General features: G+C 30.3%; 1 protein-coding gene and 1 long non-coding RNA gene across 2 annotated transcripts in view; both read right to left on the bottom strand.

Moving 5' to 3' along the window:
• Nucleotides 1–9,583, bottom strand: part of LOC111613065 — a 30,282-nt gene extending 20,699 nt beyond the window's left edge. Inside the window, exon 1 of the long non-coding RNA XR_002754710.1 lies at nt 9,238–9,583. This is a non-coding gene — a long non-coding RNA (uncharacterized LOC111613065). The remainder of the gene's footprint in view (nt 1–9,237) is intronic.
• Nucleotides 9,584–16,244: 6,661 nt separating this feature from the next.
• The window catches only part of LOC111613064, a 66,726-nt gene continuing 60,143 nt past the window's right edge, over nt 16,245–22,827 (bottom strand). Inside the window, exons 8-9 of the mRNA XM_023354363.1 lie at nt 21,148–21,397; nt 16,245–16,619 (exon numbers count right to left, since the gene is read on the bottom strand). Of these exons, the coding sequence (XP_023210131.1) occupies nt 21,189–21,397 (209 nt within the window). The 3' untranslated portion in view covers nt 16,245–16,619; nt 21,148–21,188. The remainder of the gene's footprint in view (nt 16,620–21,147; nt 21,398–22,827) is intronic.

Raw genomic sequence — 22,827 nt, 5'->3', positions numbered from 1 at the left:
CATGCTGCTACTCTAGTCACATCCGCTAATGTATCGAAAAATTCTGATACTTTCGGACCTTTCGCGTCCCCTGAGAAGACCGGTAGCAACGGTATCATTCCACCTAATCCTCCTAACATTATTGGATTGCCAGCTAACGCCGCTCGCGGAGGTTCTCTATCTCTCTCCATTTTAACTTATAGGTAACTTAAACTTATAGGTAACTTATAGGTAACTTTATCTTAACTTCAACTAGTTGTCTCTCAATCCGAATCAGATCTGCTTGTGAGAGTGTATTACGATGTTTTTAGTTCAAAAAAAAAAAAACCCACTCCTGCTACCAATGTGAAAATATATTACGGATGAGAGTACACTGGGGATTTTTAGGTTCTAGACCCCACTCCCGTGACACCACTGTGAGATCAGCCGGGGGTACAACACCGTTTAGGATCGTTCGTACCACTTAATCGGCACAGATTAACCGAAATCTGTATCCTTAGTTTCGAATCGTAAGATCCGATCTTATGTCAAGATTTCTTTGACCGGAGGGCGGTGATATTTAGGTAAAAGGGGAATTCTCGACTGTGAGGTCTTTANTATTGTTTTTATTTACTTTTATTTTAGTTTTATTTGTATTTTGCTTTTTTATTTTTGTTTCTTAGTTTATGCATGGGTAATGTTATAGTATTTGCATGTTTATTATTAATTTTTCTATATATTTCAAATTTTAAAGCTATCTGTTAATTTTGTTAAAGAAATGTTAGAGTTTGTAATGTTGGTTGTTAGATTCATAAAATTGTTCTATTCAAATAGTCAGATCATCAAATGCTGATCTGAAGATGGGATTGAAAATCTTAAGAAGTGCTTAATCAATGTTTATTTGCTGTTTTAAATTTTTATTTTTAAGTATAATTGGTAGTAATATTTAATATTTAACAAAAAAAAATATCAATGAGAATTATCTTGCAGTGGGTGCATGAAGTAACTTTTCTTTCACAGATGCCAACTACAAGATAATTTGGGTAATATAAATAAATATGTTTTTTTATTTTTTAATGTTTTTCAATTGTTTTCAATAAACTTTTCTTTTTACAATACCAAATTAATTTGTCATTCATATTCCAGGCACACTTAGTCACTTTGATAGTATATTTACTACATATACATTAGTATCTGGCAATCAAAACAGAAAAATCATATCGTATTTTAAACTTCTTTACAGTTTGTTCTGTAATGCCTAATCAACAAGTCACTTTCATTCCTGATGCCCACTAATCAGTTATAATAACTACTTACTATGGAAATAGTTGTATCTGACAAAACACAACAGACAACATTATACGAGCTATCTGATAGATGGTGCCTGTTAATCGAAATAAATATCCCAACTTCTTTAATGTACACAAAGGGATTAATCCAGGTGATCACTGGCTGGGTAAAGAGGTGGTTGGCTAAAGGAGGTACAATGATTAATAGGATTACAAAGGATTAAAAACAATGAGTCCTATAGAATAAAAATTCTGTTCTAAGAAATTATGGTCATCTAAAGGGGGGTCTTCTGGAGAAGTTTTATTGTATACTAGAGTAATTATGAAACCATGTATTAGGAAAAACATTTGAAAATACTTCATATATTTTTCAATATATAAATACAGTAGAGCGTCATTTATCCGAATCAATTGGGGACTGAGATTGTTCAGATAACTTATTTTTCAGATAACAGATTATGTACGAAAAAATATATTAACCTATCCCATGTTGAAATTTTTCTCCGTTGCGTGTCGCTTCGCATTAAATTTTCGTCAATGTTAAGCCTAATGTAAACTTTTAAAAATAATAATTGTGGCTATTGTATCATTATAAATTATTTCTTTATTTTTTACAAACAAAANGTACAACACCGTTTAGGATCGTTCGTACCACTTAATCGGCACAGATTAACCGAAATCTGTATCCTTAGTTTCGAATCGTAAGATCCGATCTTATGTCAAGATTTGTTTGACCGGAGGGCGGTGATATTTAGGTAAAAGGGGAATTCTCGACTGTGAGGTCTTTATCCCAATTGTCAGGTTCCCGACACCAGTTAATCAATTGTTTACACGCGGATTAACACGCGTAGGAGATCTGATTCGGAATAAATAGAGGAGACATACTTATAAAATAAAACAAGAGTATATTTAATAAATCCAAACAAACGAATACAGAAAATCAATAACAACGAATATACGACAAGTTAAAGATTACGACTTAATCTATGCTAATGCGCGTTCGAGAGAGAGCTTACCAAATGATTCTAAACATACGACCTGTTAGTTGTCGTCGTCTTCGTTTCTGTAGGTAAAGGACACCTTGTAGATAGGGTTCATCTTTCTTTCGTATGGGAGATTAACTCGGGCACAAAATATAAAGATATCACTTCTTCTAAATGTAGACTCGGGATTTAATCTATCGAACTTCGTTATGGGCGTTGGCCATCAGGAGGAAAACGTATGTGGAGTCTGGACACTTTCAAATTGGTCGGAGAACTCCCCGAATTCTGACTAATTTCTCCTTTTATTTCAAAATTTCGTCCAATCATCGTTCAGTAACTCTTTCGTGAGAACGGATGAAAGGGGGATGAATGAGGGGTAAGCCATTTCCCATCTGAGCGAGATTTTTAACCAGATACGGGAAAAACAACGGATGTTCTCCTCGATGAAAGGAAATAACATTTGTCATCAATTTTTCCCACGTCTAAAACACTAGTTTTTTCACACAAAATGAAATAATATTTTGTCGATAATTTAAACATATTAATAAAAATTCACAAATGAGGCCCAGGGGCCTTTCGGATCTCACATACAGTAGAGTTAGAAAAAAACTCGAAAGCATTAAAGGAGTCAGGATATTTTATGCAAAAGTGCTTTTCAAGATTTTGTTCAATGGTCTGACAATTCAGAGAGAACAATTGTTTGTACATAACTTTTTGAATTTAATGACCAACATTACAAATGCTAACATTTATTTAACAAGTTAACAGATACCTTCAAAATACCAATATCTGAGGTATACACAAAAATTATAATAAACATGAAAATAATATAAATTATCCATGCATAAACTAAATAACAAAAAAATAACTACAGTTATCACTAGAGAGAAAAATATCTTGAAGATATCTACATCATCCTGACATCCAAGTCAATAAAACAACACATGATCTTATTGTACAGTTTTTGACTAAAATCTGGGCATTACAATATAAGAATCTCCCTTCCATGTTGTATTTCTGGATTCCAGAAAGGCAGATGTCTTCAAGGCTATTTAGTTACCTTAAACCCATAAAAGAAGATTGGCCAAATAAGACCAATGGTTAAAAAAATACTTTCTTACAATAGAGTTGGAAGAGAGCTTGACTCATATATATCATCAGAATACATTTAAAATGAAACCTGTAATGACCCAAATCTTGTAGTACAAAAATCTGGCAGTTGGACCCCTCTAAATTTAACTCCTGACTATTTTAGATTACAAAAGCTTGTATCCAACTCTAAAGTTAGAAGCAATCTCCTCTCTCACAATGCATCTATTGTACAATCTCCTGATATGATTGCCGCAAGATCATATCAAAATATATTTATAAGGTGGCATACTCTTCCTATTTTAAGTTCAATGACAAGTTTTAAACACAGTTTAAAGGAGTGCTGATTGAATCCCCACCACAGGGGAGTTTTATGAATTCTGTCTGACTTTTGCTGAAACCTCTATCGTACAAGCTTTCAGCAAATATGTCACAGCCATTTTCCTACATTAAAGAATATACTTGTCATTTGGAATAATTCAGAAGTGTGCAAGAACTTCATCCAAAATATCAACAACAACTTTGCCTGACTTTAGAGATAGACCAAGTACAAGAACATACAGTGCATTTATTTGGTGTAAACATAACCATGTAAGAAAAAAATCAAAACATCAGAGTACTAGAAACCATTGTCTATACCAGGGGTGTCCAATGCGGCCCAATAAACAAAACTGACAAATGTTTTAATTTTTTATTTATTTCAACAGCATAAACTCAAAAAAGAAGTTTTACAAAGTCATAACCTTTATTCATATTTTATTTTTGAGTAGAAAAGAAATATTTTCAAATACTTAGAGATGTGTGAATGAGGAAGGATTACTAAATAAAGCTGGAGTTGTGACTCAAAAAATTATAGACCCAAATTTGGGGAAAGGAGAGAAAGGACAAAAGATAAAAAGTAGTGAGAAAGGTTAAATAGATCTTCTGTTATGCAAATATTGACCCTTAATTTTCCAACCTTTCTCACTTCTTTATCTTTTGTCCTTTCTTTTTTTTTCCCCACATTTGGGTCTATATAGAATCCTCTGAGTCACAACTCCAGCTTTATTTAGTATTTCTTCCAACATTGCAAGATTTGGCTACATTGCACCAAATGTGGCTATGTATTTTTTGTTTGACGTAAGAAATATCATTTGGTGCTTTGGCTACGTTTTGGGCTATGTATTATTTATAAATATATTAGATGAATAAAAATGCACTTTAAAATGGTGTTTCATTGCTTTTTATTTTTATTGCTGTGTCTTTTTTGATTAAACTAAAATTATCATCCGGCGAAATTCTACAAATGAAAATCTTCGAAATAATTCGTCACCAGAGGGATAACACCAAAATCTACATTTAACAGCACACTTACCAAGTGGACATAAAGGCCTGAAATTCCCTAACTGGACAGGATGAAAATTCAAGACATCTGTAAGACCACCAGTTCCAACTTTTTACTTTATTGTTTTAATTGGATTTTTTGTGTGTTTTTTGAGGAATGTTTTAACCTGACGACCTAGTAGCCTGAAAAGAAAGGTCCGGCCATCAAAGGTATTCTGGAACACATGATAAGTATAAAGGTGGTTTTCAAAAAATATCTTTGGACAGACTGTGTCTTTTTTGATTAAATGCTTTTTATTAATTAGAGACCCAAATAAAACAAATATTTGTGTTTTTCAAATAAATTTTTGTTTGTCTCTTTTATAATAAATGAATTTATCTAGTTCTAAGTAAAAATTGAAAGTGTCTATAGAAGTAATTTTTTAAAATATCTTTTTTCGTGATAAAGTTTTAATACTTATTATTATAATCTAGACATGTTAATCCTTAAATATACTTGTATATTGGGCCACAAGTATATATTATATATACTTGTGGCCCAAAACTCCTTGACTTCTTCCAATGCGGCCCAGAGAAACAAAAAGGTTGGACACCCCTGGTCTATACTGTCATGCACTCAATCCATCTCAGATGATTCAGTGTATTATAAAACAGTAGCCTTTAGGGTACTACTTTGAAAAGTCTTCATCTATTTGTCATATGCAGATGATTTACATTAAAAAAAATCAGTATAGTCATAGAGACCACTATGCTCTTTGGATTTCATCACAACCTAGTGCAGAATCTTCCAAAAAATAAGATGGTAGATATCAGCATAAGCAACAAAACACAAGTACTGTGATTGAAATAATAAATATCTATCACTGGACCGGGAGTCTCCTAAACTCTATACAAACCTCTAAGCAAAAAATGATGTAGATGTGCTGACTATAAAAAGCAGATATATGAGATAATTAAAAATGAAAAAAGAATTGAACCAAAGGAGCAACAAAGTAGCATGTATTCCATTGCAATCGAACAGATGACAGGAAAGAATACTACATACAGCATATATTGCACACTTAAGACCATGATGTCCGAGTTTAAAGATGATCTCAAACAAGGAAAATTATATTATATATAGTCCTAATAAAATAAATCTTGTGAAAAAGAAAGCTTCTCTTCAATTAAAGGACACAAAGATTCTGTTAAAAAAATACAAGAAATTTGCCACTTACAATGGCTGAAAAGTTGACCATCACCATTGCCAAACTTCTGCACATAAATAAAAGAAAGAAATGAATTACATCCTTGGCTATGGCTTTTTTCTTTACAATCATGAGTCTTCCTCTGAAAACTGGAGGTTAAGCTTCTGCTCAAGTCCTAGCTATTTATATTGTACAAATTTCCATTGGCCAGACCAATGTTTCAAATTGCGTTTTAACTTTTAAATTGTCTGTGAATACAATGGTACCTCAGGATACAACATGAAATTTGAACATATTTTTGCTTCACAATATGAACAAAAACTCACCATACAATGTTACATTAGTTCACAGCGCCATTTTTTATTCACTTCTGTTCATTGGTCTCAGTCCGCGTGTTTGCTTCGTTGTGGAAGGATCTCACTCTTTAAAGGAAATCTTGAGATATTATCAGAAAGTGACTGATTTTATTGAAAAGAAACATTCCGAAAAGGTTCACACTGGCCGTATTGCTGCTCGGAGTAATGACATTTGCCTAAGTCATTTTAGAAACATTTTAAAAAGTAGGCAAAGCCAAACTTCTTTGGATAGATATTTTACCAAGCAACCTCTATNAGTTCATGTTTTTAATATTAATTTAAGTATGGTATTATCATAAGAAAAATATAATAATAAAGCTTACATAGAAAAATATTTGTTTTACTTTTTTAGTCAGTTCAGTAAATATATATTTAAAATTTTTAACATTGTAGAAAAATATTTATATTTCAATTAATTATCATATATATAAAGCTCTATATATAAATAACCAATTGAGAAACTGGATGTATGTTGAGAATGCACACCAAAAACACCAAAATACAGCAAATAAATGGTATTTTAATGGCAAAACTAATGTTTTCTACTGTTTTAGATGACCATCCCTACCACAGAATGTTTATTTTGCCATTAGAGGACAGTATTTTAATTGCAGAACATTCATTTTGCCATTAAAGTAATGTTTATTTGCTGGATTTTGGTGTTTTGATATGTATTTTCTGCATAAAGCTGATTACCAATAAATTGTGAAATTATAAATTAAGTTTTCTGTACAATGAACAAAGCAAAAATTTTAAAAAAATACAAACAAAACAATGATTATTATTAAATAAAAGACTACTTTTTAATTTTTTTAAGCAATAAAAATTTAAATATTTAATTAATATTTTTAGTAGGACAACAATAAATATTAGACTTAGAATTTTGAAACAGAATCTTGAATAAGTTGTAAATTACAAGTAGAATACATAAAAATCTCAGTAGCAAATGAAACTGCATGATAATACAATATTGTGAAAGTAGATAGATAATAATAAATACAAAAATCCTGAATCATTTTATAAATTACAACTTAGAATCAGTGTTATGGAGTCGGAGTCACTGGAATTGGATGTTATTTGGTGGAGTTGGAGTTGGTAAAATAATTTAGATTCCAACATCTCTGACATCTAAGTTTACTATTGGTAAAAGTAAGAAAAATAGTTTTTAATTAATTAGTATCTAAAGAAATTCCTTAGAAGATGGACACTTTGATAAATTTAGATATCAAAATGATATTAACCCATAAATGCTGTTTCATAGCAAAATGTTATATGTATCTCATGTAATGTGCTCTATACTTACAAACAGTAGCTTTTATTAATTTGAGGCTCACCAGTGGTCGAGTACATAAAATCACTGAACTCTTGTAGTTAGTTGTATGATCGCACCTGGAAAGTAAACGCTTACTTTGAAGTATATTTTTACATCTTGGACATTTTACTTTGGATATCAACTTTTTTTCTTTTGGTTAATTTGACTAATTAATTTTTTCACTGCCCTTCTATTCATTTTGAGTTATTTATGATTATTTATTATTGCTTCTGTGACATAATTTGGTCTTAAAACAGTCAATTAAAAAACAATGAAGAAAGTAAAACTGAGATTGGAATCTAATTGCAACAAAGTAAAAGAAGAAGAGAAAAGTGCAAAATGTAATTAATGGGATTGTTTTGGCTTATAATTTATTATTTTATACAGTATTTTGGGGCACGATTGCATTTGTCAGTTCAGGATTATTGATTTTTTTCTAGATTTTATACTTTAAAATTTCGTTATGTACTTCAGTTTAGTCAACCATTAGTAGGAAATTAACTATTTCCCATTGTAGCCAGAGTGGGAGAAACTATTTTATGAACCAGTTTATTACATCATTTGTCAAATTGTTATTTTTTGCATTTATTGTATTTAACTTTTTTATGGAGACCTTAGAAATTTATAAAGCGGGATTAAACAACACATGTATTAACTCCAAAGACGCAGTCAACATCTCTAGTGCATGGAAATTTTGCTATGAAGGAGCAACCCATAATTGAATGTAATATGGTTTTATTACCAGCGCAAATTACGCAAGCTTTGACGTCATCGAAGCAAGAGCGTGGTGTTCTATATTTTTGATATTAACATAGACGTTCTGGGATTTGAATCGCATTTATACGGTTCCTGTTCGATTTTTGTACTGTTTGAATTTAGTATAACAGTGGCCTGAAGAAGACCCTGGTAGGGTCGAAAACGTTTGCCAAGAAGAATAACACTGGAGATTGAAAGGTTTTTATTCAGGTGGAGAGAATTTAACTTTTTTGTTGAAAATAATTAAACGTAAATCAACTTTTCACAATTAACTAATGAAAGTGAAATTCTTTTGCCTATTAAGATATAGTGAGCTTCTTTATGTATTCAAAAGTTTTTCCAAGGTAAATTTGTTATATTCATTTTTTGATTCTTGCCATGAATTTCAGTACAGATTTTGATAGAGAAATTTTGGATAAAAATATTTAAGTATCCAGTGGTGTCTTTCTTATAAAAGGAATCATAGTGTGACATTTAAAAAAAAAAAAAAAGTAAGGTTGGAGTTGCACATTGCAAATTTGCTGGAGTTGGATTTTTTGTTTACTGACTTCATCACACTGCTTAGAATAATTAGAAAAATATGTCAGTTTACTAATAAATTGTGTTTGTGCAATTATTAATTACTGTCTGTGTAATGTGTACTTGTATACATTTTTATGCTATAATGAAAACAATTAAATTAGTTTTAGTCAGTATAATGTAAAAATTTATCAAGAATGATGCATAAACATTATACCTTGTTTTGTCTGATTAATTAATTCTAATAAGGAAGGAATTATGTTCAATTATAATTTTAGTTTAAAAGATGTTTAGAGTCTTAAATGTTTACATTTTTTGTTCATGTCCAAAATCACTGTATACATAGAACCCTGCTTATTTAACCCTGATTAACTGATGATTTGCATTATCTGAGGCAAGCCTGTAAGTAAATACTTTAAAATGATAACAATATAAAAAAATAAAATAAAATTTCAAGAAAATTACCTTATTAAGTAAACAAAGATTATTTATAGTAGCAAAGCTGTCAGAGGGAGATGCCATGGGTGTCATGGATGGGAGAGAGTACTGCTGCTCCTGTTTTTCCATCCTCAATCCAAACATTTTCTTAAAGAGCAATTCTATAACCTTCAGTTAGCTGAAATCTTGAAGTTAACTGCTACCTTTCAAATGAATATAGTGTGGGGAACTTTCATTATCATCACACCTAATGTAGTGACAGCATACAAATCTAAAATATAAATTTGTTTATTAGAATTATATATTTATTCTAACAAAATTAAAGATGTCATATTTTTCTTAATGTAGAGGACGTGGTTGCTGTATCATCAAATGCAGTGTGTAGCGTCTTTGTAATCCAAAAAGAGAAATCTTTTTGGATTACAAAGACGCTACACACTGCATGTCATATTTTTCATTATAATTTATTTTATCAATATGAATTTATATAGTGTGTACAGTGATAACTTTATTTCAAATGTTCCAGAGTTTGAATGTTAAATTTGAAAGAAATTCAACTCAGAGTTCAAACAATTAATCACGGTTTGAAATGCACATGCAGTAAAAAATATGTGCTTCTTTTTTACAGTGAACACATTTATTTGCCATCTGTTGTGCATCCAAGTTCTCTCTCAATCTTGCTGTGAAAGCTAAAATGAGAAAGAACTTGAGAGAGACTGTGTTACATTCGAGTATTTTCAGAGCTTTCTTCACTTTAGTTTTTCTATGTTTGGTTATATACATTAGGTTCTAAAGGTAAAATTTAGACATTTTGAAAAAACTTAGTTGACAATAATTAACTCAATGATTACAGCTCAGCCTAATAGGTAATCATCATCAATATCAATCACATCTTGCCACCTTTGCTGCAAACTTTCAATCCATAGAATGACTGGGGTTTTTCTTTGAAGAAAGTCTTAAACATTGGGTATCGTCATTGAACTGTATATTGGCAATATGGTTCTACAGGGTGCAAAATAGTTTACAGTCAGTAAGCACCAAGTATGGACTGACGGATGAAGCAGAACCTCCCAGTCCAAAATGGCTAGCTTCTCTAAGGTCACCTTTGCTCTATGTACTGGTGCATTGTCATGGCAATTTTAGATAAAGTTTTTTAATCTCAGGTGCTGAAATGATCCAGTTGTTCACAGTAGAATTCTTTCATGACTGATATTGGTTGGAAGCAGCTCCATCATCATGATGCTAAACAGAGATCATCCATCAACTTCTTTTGAACTATCTGCCCTTTGATATTTGCAACAGCTACTTGATCTTTATTCTTAATGCTTCCCATAATGCTTTAACAAACAATTTTCAAGGTGAGATTATGAGACTTCATCGCATTGTGGTCACTTTTGAAGTGATAGAACGGCAGCATATGAATGTTTTCTTTTGAAAGTTTCATATTGTCAGACATTGCTGATGCATCTATTTCCAATGAAATATGTGATAAAACACCCTTTGGTTACTCCACTTGGATATCCACATTAAATATTCTAAAAACTTTATTTTCCAGTTGTTTCTAAAAAAAATTAAACTGTCTAAATTTCATATTTAGATAGTTCAATCATAATGTATAATTTTCTGGAAGTTGACAGTTCAATGTCAACCTCCAGAAAATTGTATGTTATGGAGGAGATGGAAAATTCCTCTTAGTGTGGATAAATGAGAAGCAATTGGTTGTTGATATCATTTCTGAGAAGATTATTTGTAGTAAATGCATTTTTTATTTTATTATACAGTATTTATGTATTTTATTTATTGTTTTCATGTTTTAATTTATTATTTAGGGCATTTAATTGTCTTATTTTTACCTGAAATTATGTGTATTTGCTGTTTAAATTTATTGACATGAATATTGGGGTCTGGGAACAGATTAATTTACTTTCCATTATTTCTAATGGAGAAAATTGATTTGGACTTCAAACAGTCTCCTAGGACAAATTAAATTCAAAGTATGAGGCACCACTGTTTATGTATGTATACAAGAACAAGCGAAAATGAAATAAAACATAATTTTGAAGAAAAAATATGCCCACCAGTGGCCAAGTGGTCTTTGTACCCTGAACACTGTGAGTTTGGTTATGGGTTCATGCCTCGCTCGGACAAGCTGGCCATACGGAGTTTTCTCCACATCTTAACGCCTAAATAGGAGCCAGTTTCCCTTAAAAAGACCTCCTGGAAGGCATCCCCACTAGGCAGATCACCCAAGTGTTGAATTGCGATAACTTAACTAACAACAACAACATTGAAGAAAGAAAAAAAAAAACAGAATGGATTGTTTGCACATTATCTTCTCCTGTAGGTATTCTATAATGCATGATCAAAAAGTTTCTATTCACGGCAGTGTTTGCATAATGTGCTATATATACATGAATATTACAGTGTAACCATATGAAGTATGACAGCTGTTTTGAAGTACAGGAAAACTGATGTAAGAAGAAGTAATGGTTATTAAATTATCTTTCAGTTACAAATTTTGCAACAAACACCAAAATCTATATGAGTGATACCATAGTCCAATGATGGTGGAATGTATTTCAAATCTGTTCAAAGCAGATCAACATGCAGTGATACAGTTTCTGTCAAATGATGGTTCCAACCCTGTAGAGATTCATTTATAGATGATTGCAATTTAGAGATGCCTGTATCCAAATGAGGACATATAGAATCATTACAGAGATGTCATCCTGCTTATTACTTAATATTTATAGTAGTACTGTCTCAGTTTACATTTACTTTTTTAATGTTTGATAATTATCAAAATAATATTTAAATATATACTTTTTACAACAATTACATTGATTCTAAAAACAAATTATTTGTATTCCTTTTGTCAACAGTTTACTGTTTAATGGAATCTATCAATTATAGAACAGAGTTCATTCATTCTTGGATTGATATGTCATGTTTCAGTGTTATAAAAGAAATTAAAATCTTATTAAATGAAAAATTTTTTACATTATGTATTGAAGTGNAAATAATTCGTCACCAGAGGGATAACACCAAAATCTACATTTAACAGCACACTTACCAAGTGGACATAAAGGCCTGAAATTCCCTAACTGGACAGGATGAAAATTCAAGACATCTGTAAGACCACCAGTTCCAACTTTTTACTTTATTGTTTTAATTGGATTTTTTGTGTGTTTTTTGAGGAATGTTTTAACCTGACGACCTAGTAGCCTGAAAAGAAAGGTCCGGCCATCAAAGGTATTCTGGAACACATGATAAGTATAAAGGTGGTTTTCAAAAAATATCTTTGGACAGACTGTGTCTTTTTTGATTAAATGCTTTTTATTAATTAGAGACCCAAATAAAACAAATATTTGTGTTTTTCAAATAAATTTTTGTTTGTCTCTTTTATAATAAATGAATTTATCTAGTTCTAAGTAAAAATTGAAAGTGTCTATAGAAGTAATTTTTTAAAATATCTTTTTTCGTGATAAAGTTTTAATACTTATTATTATAATCTAGACATGTTAATCCTTAAATATACTTGTATATTGGGCCACAAGTATATATTATATATACTTGTGGCCCAAAACTCCTTGACTTCTTCCAATGCGGCCCAGAGAAACAAAAAGGTTGGACACCCCTGGTCTATACTGTCATGCACTCAATCCATCTCAGATGATTCAGTGTATTATAAAACAGTAGCCTTTAGGGTACTACTTTGAAAAGTCTTCATCTATTTGTCATATGCAGATGATTTACATTAAAAAAAATCAGTATAGTCATAGAGACCACTATGCTCTTTGGATTTCATCACAACCTAGTGCAGAATCTTCCAAAAAATAAGATGGTAGATATCAGCATAAGCAACAAAACACAAGTACTGTGATTGAAATAATAAATATCTATCACTGGACCGGGAGTCTCCTAAACTCTATACAAACCTCTAAGCAAAAAATGATGTAGATGTGCTGACTATAAAAAGCAGATATATGAGATAATTAAAAATGAAAAAAGAATTGAACCAAAGGAGCAACAAAGTAGCATGTATTCCATTGCAATCGAACAGATGACAGGAAAGAATACTACATACAGCATATATTGCACACTTAAGACCATGATGTCCGAGTTTAAAGATGATCTCAAACAAGGAAAATTATATTATATATAGTCCTAATAAAATAAATCTTGTGAAAAAGAAAGCTTCTCTTCAATTAAAGGACACAAAGATTCTGTTAAAAAAATACAAGAAATTTGCCACTTACAATGGCTGAAAAGTTGACCATCACCATTGCCAAACTTCTGCACATAAATAAAAGAAAGAAATGAATTACATCCTTGGCTATGGCTTTTTTCTTTACAATCATGAGTCTTCCTCTGAAAACTGGAGGTTAAGCTTCTGCTCAAGTCCTAGCTATTTATATTGTACAAATTTCCATTGGCCAGACCAATGTTTCAAATTGCGTTTTAACTTTTAAATTGTCTGTGAATACAATGGTACCTCAGGATACAACATGAAATTTGAACATATTTTTGCTTCACAATATGAACAAAAACTCACCATACAATGTTACATTAGTTCACAGCGCCATTTTTTATTCACTTCTGTTCATTGGTCTCAGTCCGCGTGTTTGCTTCGTTGTGGAAGGATCTCACTCTTTAAAGGAAATCTTGAGATATTATCAGAAAGTGACTGATTTTATTGAAAAGAAACATTCCGAAAAGGTTCACACTGGCCGTATTGCTGCTCGGAGTAATGACATTTGCCTAAGTCATTTTAGAAACATTTTAAAAAGTAGGCAAAGCCAAACCTCTTTGGATAGATATTTTACCAAGCGACCTCTATCCAGTGAAAGTGCTGGTGGAAGTGAAGGAAAGAAAGCAAAACAACAGTGAATAAAAATTAAATATATATATATAAATATAACAACACTAATTTTTTTTAATCTTTTCTAAGTTATTTTTAAGTTATTGTTACATTATGTTATGTAAGTTAACTTTTAGTATCATTTCCCTTCTCCCTCTCTTCCGCCAGCAGTTTACACCTCCACCGTTGTGTATCCTCAAAGGTAAAGTGCAAATAAAACTACATTTTTTTTTATCAATTATTATTCTATTATAGTTATTTATACATTTACAACTACAAATAGCATTTTTCAGTGTTTTCCTTACTAAAGTAATTTTTTTCAATGTACTACTTAGCATTAATTTGAGTGTGGTTTTTGTGTTGGAACGAATTATTTGGTTTTACATGTAATCGTATGGGGAAAAATGATTCACCTTACGACATTTTCATGATATGATCTCAGTTTTGGAACGGATTAATTTCGTATCCTGAGGTACCACTGTATTATTAAATTATGTATTTTTATTTATGGTTATTTTATTCTTATTTTATTATTATTATTATTTTTTTTTTTTTTTACCTTTTACAGTTATTATTTTACCTTATTTTATTTACTTTTATTTTAGTTTTATTTGTATTTTGCTTTTTTATTTTTGTTTCTTAGTTTATGCATGGGTAATGTTATAGTATTTGCATGTTTATTATTAATTTTTCTATATATTTCAAATTTTAAAGCTATCTGTTAATTTTGTTAAAGAAATGTTAGAGTTTGTAATGTTGGTTGTTAGATTCATAAAATTGTTCTATTCAAATAGTCAGATCATCAAATGCTGATCTGAAGATGGGATTGAAAATCTTAAGAAGTGCTTAATCAATGTTTATTTGCTGTTTTAAATTTTTATTTTTAAGTATAATTGGTAGTAATATTTAATATTTAACAAAAAAAAATATCAATGAGAATTATCTTGCAGTGGGTGCATGAAGTAACTTTTCTTTCACAGATGCCAACTACAAGATAATTTGGGTAATATAAATAAATATGTTTTTTTATTTTTTAATGTTTTTCAATTGTTTTCAATAAACTTTTCTTTTTACAATACCAAATTAATTTGTCATTCATATTCCAGGCACACTTAGTCACTTTGATAGTATATTTACTACATATACATTAGTATCTGGCAATCAAAACAGAAAAATCATATCGTATTTTAAACTTCTTTACAGTTTGTTCTGTAATGCCTAATCAACAAGTCACTTTCATTCCTGATGCCCACTAATCAGTTATAATAACTACTTACTATGGAAATAGTTGTATCTGACAAAACACAACAGACAACATTATACGAGCTATCTGATAGATGGTGCCTGTTAATCGAAATAAATATCCCAACTTCTTTAATGTACACAAAGGGATTAATCCAGGTGATCACTGGCTGGGTAAAGAGGTGGTTGGCTAAAGGAGGTACAATGATTAATAGGATTACAAAGGATTAAAAACAATGAGTCCTATAGAATAAAAATTCTGTTCTAAGAAATTATGGTCATCTAAAGGGGGGTCTTCTGGAGAAGTTTTATTGTATACTAGAGTAATTATGAAACCATGTATTAGGAAAAACATTTGAAAATACTTCATATATTTTTCAATATATAAATACAGTAGAGCGTCATTTATCCGAATCAATTGGGGACTGAGATTGTTCAGATAACTTATTTTTCAGATAACAGATTATGTACGAAAAAATATATTAACCTATCCCATGTTGAAATTTTTCTCCGTTGCGTGTCGCTTCGCATTAAATTTTCGTCAATGTTAAGCCTAATGTAAACTTTTAAAAATAATAATTGTGGCTATTGTATCATTATAAATTATTTCTTTATTTTTTACAAACAAAATAAATATATTGAAAAAAAAATACTAGATTAACTTCTAAAGTATAATTTTTTTTGTGTTTTTATATTTTCAATATAAAAACACAAAAAAATTATACTTTAGAAGTTAATCTAGTATCAAAAAAGTTCAATTCAGCACGACACACAGTCCTCAAAAAAACACTACACAAAAGTTGCCAGTGCTGCCAGCTAAAACACACACACCAACAAAAATAATATTGGAATAGCCCAAGATATAGCCAAAGATTGCAGTGCCACAGCACTAGCGAAAATTTAAATTTGCCAACTGGAATTCTTTCAGATAACTGACGTTTCGGATAACCGACTTTCAGATAAACTATATTCTGCTGTACTTTTATAATTACATTAAGAAGTATTTTGAACATAAAAATGATAACAATATAAAAAAATAAAATAAAATTTCAAGAAAATTACCTTATTAAGTAAACAAAGATTATTTATAGTAGCAAAGCTGTCAGAGGGAGATGCCATGGGTGTCATGGATGGGAGAGAGTACTGCTGCTCCTGTTTTTCCATCCTCAATCCAAACATTTTCTTAAAGAGCAATTCTATAACCTTCAGTTAGCTGAAATCTTGAAGTTAACTGCTACCTTTCAAATGAATATAGTGTGGGGAACTTTCATTATCATCACACCTAATGTAGTGACAGCATACAAATCTAAAATATAAATTTGTTTATTAGAATTATATATTTATTCTAACAAAATTAAAGATGTCATATTTTTCTTAATGTAGAGGACGTGGTTGCTGTATCATCAAATGCAGTGTGTAGCGTCTTTGTAATCCAAAAAGAGAAATCTTTTTGGATTACAAAGACGCTACACACTGCATGTCATATTTTTCATTATAATTTATTTTATCAATATGAATTTATATAGTGTGTACAGTGATAACTTTATTTCAAATGTTCCAGAGTTTGAATGTTAAATTTGAAAGAAATTCAACTCAGAGTTCAAACAATTAATCACAGTTTGAAATGCACATGCAGTAAAAAATATGTGCTTCTTTTTTACAGTGAACACATTTATTTGCCATCTGTTGTGCATCCAAGTTCTCTCTCAATCTTGCTGTGAAAGCTAAAATGAGAAAGAACTTGAGAGAGACTGTGTTACATTCGAGTATTTTCAGAGCTTTCTTCACTTTAGTTTTTCTATGTTTGGTTATATACATTAGGTTCTAAAGGTAAAATTTAGACATTTTGAAAAAACTTAGTTGACAATAATTAACTCAATGATTACAGCTCAGCCTAATAGGTAATCATCATCAATATCAATCACATCTTGCCACCTTTGCTGCAAACTTTCAATCCATAGAATGACTGGGGTTTTTCTTTGAAGAAAGTCTTAAACATTGGGTATCGTCATTGAACTGTATATTGGCAATATGGTTCTACAGGGTGCAAAATAGTTTACAGTCAGTAAGCACCAAGTATGGACTGACGGATGAAGCAGAACCTCCCAGTCCAAAATGGCTAGCTTCTCTAAGGTCACCTTTGCTCTATGTACTGGTGCATTGTCATGGCAATTTTAGATAAAGTTTTTTAATCTCAGGTGCTGAAATGATCCAGTTGTTCACAGTAGAATTCTTTCATGACTGATATTGGTTGGAAGCAGCTCCATCATCATGATGCTAAACAGAGATCATCCATCAACTTCTTTTGAACTATCTGCCCTTTGATATTTGCAACAGCTACTTGATCTTTATTCTTAATGCTTCCCATAATGCTTTAACAAACAATTTTCAAGGTGAGATTATGAGACTTCATCGCATTGTGGTCACTTTTGAAGTGATAGAACGGCAGCATATGAATGTTTTCTTTTGAAAGTTTCATATTGTCAGACATTGCTGATGCATCTATTTCCAATGAAATATGTGATAAAACACCCTTTGGTTACTCCACTTGGATATCCACATTAAATATTCTAAAAACTTTATTTTCCAGTTGTTTCTAAAAAAAATTAAACTGTCTAAATTTCATATTTAGATAGTTCAATCATAATGTATAATTTTCTGGAAGTTGACAGTTCAATGTCAACCTCCAGAAAATTGTATGTTATGGAGGAGATGGAAAATTCCTCTTAGTGTGGATAAATGAGAAGCAATTGGTTGTTGATATCATTTCTGAGAAGATTATTTGTAGTAAATGCATTTTTTATTTTATTATACAGTATTTATGTATTTTATTTATTGTTTTCATGTTTTAATTTATTATTTAGGGCATTTAATTGTCTTATTTTTACCTGAAATTATGTGTATTTGCTGTTTAAATTTATTGACATGAATATTGGGGTCTGGGAACAGATTAATTTACTTTCCATTATTTCTAATGGAGAAAATTGATTTGGACTTCAAACAGTCTCCTAGGACAAATTAAATTCAAAGTATGAGGCACCACTGTTTATGTATGTATACAAGAACAAGCGAAAATGAAATAAAACATAATTTTGAAGAAAAAATATGCCCACCAGTGGCCAAGTGGTCTTTGTACCCTGAACACTGTGAGTTTGGTTATGGGTTCATGCCTCGCTCGGACAAGCTGGCCATACGGAGTTTTCTCCACATCTTAACGCCTAAATAGGAGCCAGTTTCCCTTAAAAAGACCTCCTGGAAGGCATCCCCACTAGGCAGATCACCCAAGTGTTGAATTGCGATAACTTAACTAACAACAACAACATTGAAGAAAGAAAAAAAAAAACAGAATGGATTGTTTGCACATTATCTTCTCCTGTAGGTATTCTATAATGCATGATCAAAAAGTTTCTATTCACGGCAGTGTTTGCATAATGTGCTATATATACATGAATATTACAGTGTAACCATATGAAGTATGACAGCTGTTTTGAAGTACAGGAAAACTGATGTAAGAAGAAGTAATGGTTATTAAATTATCTTTCAGTTACAAATTTTGCAACAAACACCAAAATCTATATGAGTGATACCATAGTCCAATGATGGTGGAATGTATTTCAAATCTGTTCAAAGCAGATCAACATGCAGTGATACAGTTTCTGTCAAATGATGGTTCCAACCCTGTAGAGATTCATTTATAGATGATTGCAATTTAGAGATGCCTGTATCCAAATGAGGACATATAGAATCATTACAGAGATGTCATCCTGCTTATTACTTAATATTTATAGTAGTACTGTCTCAGTTTACATTTACTTTTTTAATGTTTGATAATTATCAAAATAATATTTAAATATATACTTTTTACAACAATTACATTGATTCTAAAAACAAATTATTTGTATTCCTTTTGTCAACAGTTTACTGTTTAATGGAATCTATCAATTATAGAACAGAGTTCATTCATTCTTGGATTGATATGTCATGTTTCAGTGTTATAAAAGAAATTAAAATCTTATTAAATGAAAAATTTTTTACATTATGTATTGAAGTGTTAATTATATTATTTTCTTATTAATTAAAGTTTATATAATTTAATAACTCTATTCAAATATATAAAATTTTATGTACCAATATTAAAAATATATAATTTTATATAAAATATTTAACTAATCAAGTTCTGCAGTTATGAAAACATTTTTCAGAAATAAATTTAAAAATATTTATGCTATTAAGAAGTTAAGAATAAAAATATCTTTAAATTATACAAAATTATCTTATAATATAATTGAGATGGGTTAATAATAATAATAATAAGCACAGAGCCCAAATGATGAGGAGTTGAAAGTTGAAATTTGGTACACAGAATGTACACTAAGAAGGGATTTTTTGAAATTCCTCCTCATGCGGGAGAGGGAGATGATAATTGATTACACTAAAGAACTTGACTTCTACTGTACTATTCTAGATGCAATTTTTGTGTTTTTAACTGTGTTTTAGTAGGTGCACCATGAGAATGCACACTAAGAAGAGATTTTTGGAAATTCAACCCCCCCAAGGGAAGAGGAGGAGAGAATTAGTTTTAGTCAGTATAAAGTGTAAATAATAAAGAAGGAAAATAAATAGTAGCCCATATAATATACATTTTGGCAATTAATAAATATTTTAATCATTTCCACTTTTAGGGTAACTCAAAAACAATATATCCAAAATAAACAAATTCGAACAAATATTTGAATTCATTCCAAATTCGAAATATAATGTTCCAAACAAGTTTTTTTAAATTTTAGAATTGAAAATTAANTATAAAGTGTAAATAATAAAGAAGGAAAATAAATAGTAGCCCATATAATATACATTTTGGCAATTAATAAATATTTTAATCATTTCCACTTTTTGGATAACTCAAAAACAATAAATCCAAAATAAACAAATTCAAATGAATATTTGAATTTGTTCCAAACAAGCTTTTTTTAGATTTTAGAATTTAAAATTAATCATTTTATTCAAGTAACATTAAAAATTTCTCATAAATTTGATCCTAATCTTATAATTTAATCAGGATGGATTGATAATAATAATAATAAGCACAGAGCCCAAACAGTTAGGAACTGTTATAAATTTGAAACTGGAAAAAAAAAAAAAAAAAAAAAAAAAAAAGGAACTGTTAAGTTTAAATTTGGTACACAGTTACATGAGAATGCACACTAAAAAATTTTTTCGGAATTTCCCTCGTGGGGAGGAGGAAGAGAGTTAAAGATTACCCGAAAAATTTTGCTTCTACTATACTATTTTAGATGCAATTTTTTGTATTTTTGCAGGAAATTAAACATATTTTTAAACCCATCTAAAAATTTTCTAACTAGCCTCAGAAGAGGGGGGCCTAATTCTCACACCCAATGAAAACTGGCAAGATCAGCTATATAATTATAAAGGTTATCTTATGTAAGAGTTTATCACACCAAATGACCAATCTAACACATTTTAAAACTTATTTATTCCTCTAAAAACTCTTTATTCCTCTGTACACAATTTAAAGAATTTTTATATGTTAGATTGGTCATTTGATGTGATAAACTCTTACGTAAGATAACCTTCATAGATATATAAATCAAATACTATAATGTGGTATAATAGTAGGATTAGAAGACTATAAAATAATACAATAAAAGGGTTAAAAGTATGAAATAATCTAATAATCTTAATATTTGCTGTTGTTATTTTTTGCTCGAGCAACACAAAGCTCATCTGCTAGTAAAATATAATTTTAACTTTTAATATATATTATTATTGCTTTATTTTTAAAATATTTAAATGATAAAATATAATTTACTTACTGGCAATAAGACATATGCCATATTCTTCAAAAGAAAATAAATCATTCTGTACTAAGTTTCTGGCCTTCTGAGTTTTCTTCAGAAAAATGGCACTTTTCTTTTCTCTCATCTAATTGCAAATTGTTATTCACAGTTTCTATATTGGAATCTTTGTCTTTTAAATCTTGTGCAGATTTTAAAATACCTTTTACTTTACCGTCATTACAACTTAAATCATTTGAAGGTGAAAATTCTGAAGGAAGGCTATTTTCTATAAAAAAAAATTATGTAAATGTAATTAAAAATACCAAATTTATAAATACAGTAGAGCATCAATTATCCAAATCAATTGGGGACTGGGGTTGTTCGGAAAATTGATTTTTTGGATAACTGATTACATACAAAAAAATATATTAACCTATCCCATGTTGAAATTCATTCAAATCCTGGCATGTCCTTAAGTATCCTCTCGTGGTCATACCAGTGCTGGCATCTAAAACATGCACACCAACAAAAATAATATTGGAGTAGCCCAAGACATAGCCAAATATTGCAGTGCCACAATTTAAATCTGCCAACTGGAAAACTTTCGGTTAACTGGCATTTCGGTTGATTGATATTTGAATTATCGATGCTCTACTGTAGCTTTCTTTCTATTATATCTTTATAATATAAACTTAGGTGAAAGATACAATAAGTAGCTTTTTTTAATACTAATAAATATTTGTAGTTAGAAAACAATTTTTTTTCTGAAGTCTTTTCAATTCATTCTTTCCACATCACAGAAAACTTCATTGTTTACAAAAGTTACACTTTTTAAACTATGTAGATACCAAAAGGACTTACAGAAATTTTACATATTTAGACAGTGAGATGTTTATAAACGAAGATAAACACCAATACAGTGGTACCTCAGGATACGAAATTAATCCATTCCGAAACTGAGATCGTATCATGAAAATGTCGTACAGTGAATCATTTTCCCCCATACGATTACATGTAAAACCAAATAATTCGTTCCAACACAAAAAACACACTCAAATTAACGCTAAGTAGTACATTGAAAAAAAATAACTTTAGTAAGGAAAACACTGAAAAATGCATTTTGTAGTTGTAAATATATAAATAACCATAATAGAATAATAATTGATTAAAAAAAAAATGTAGTTTTATTTGCGCTTTACCTTTGAGGATAGACGACAGTGGAGGTGTAAACTGGTGGCGAAAGCGAGGGAGAAGGGAAATGATATTAAAACTTAACTTACATAACATAATGTAACAATAACTTAAAAATAACTTAGAAAAGATTAAAAAAAATTAGTGTTGTTATATTTATATATTTTTACATTTTTATTCACTACTTTTTGCTTTCTTTCCTTCACTTCCACCAGCACTTTCACTGGATAGAGGNTTATACCCAGTACTTTCACTGAATAGAGGTTGCTTGGTAAAATATCTATCCAAAGAAGTTTGGCTTTGCCTACTTTTTAAAATGTTTCTAAAATGACTAGGCAAATGTCATTACTCCGAGCAGCAATACGGCCAGTGTGAACCTTTTCGGAATGTTTCTTTTCAATAAAATCAGTCACTTTCTGATAATATCTCAAGATTTCCTTTAAAGAGTGAGATCCTTCCACGACGAAGCAAACACGCGGACTGAGACCAATGAACAGAAGTGAATAAAAAAATGGTGCTGCGAAC

The sequence above is a fragment of the Centruroides sculpturatus genome, unplaced genomic scaffold (assembly GCF_000671375.1).
Source record: "Centruroides sculpturatus isolate CEXI.00-Female unplaced genomic scaffold, Cexi_2.0 scaffold1735, whole genome shotgun sequence".
Taxonomy (NCBI): Eukaryota; Metazoa; Arthropoda; class Arachnida; order Scorpiones; family Buthidae; genus Centruroides; species Centruroides sculpturatus.
Note: the sequence above shows the minus strand (reverse complement) of the source record. Positions and strands in the feature narration are given on the sequence as shown.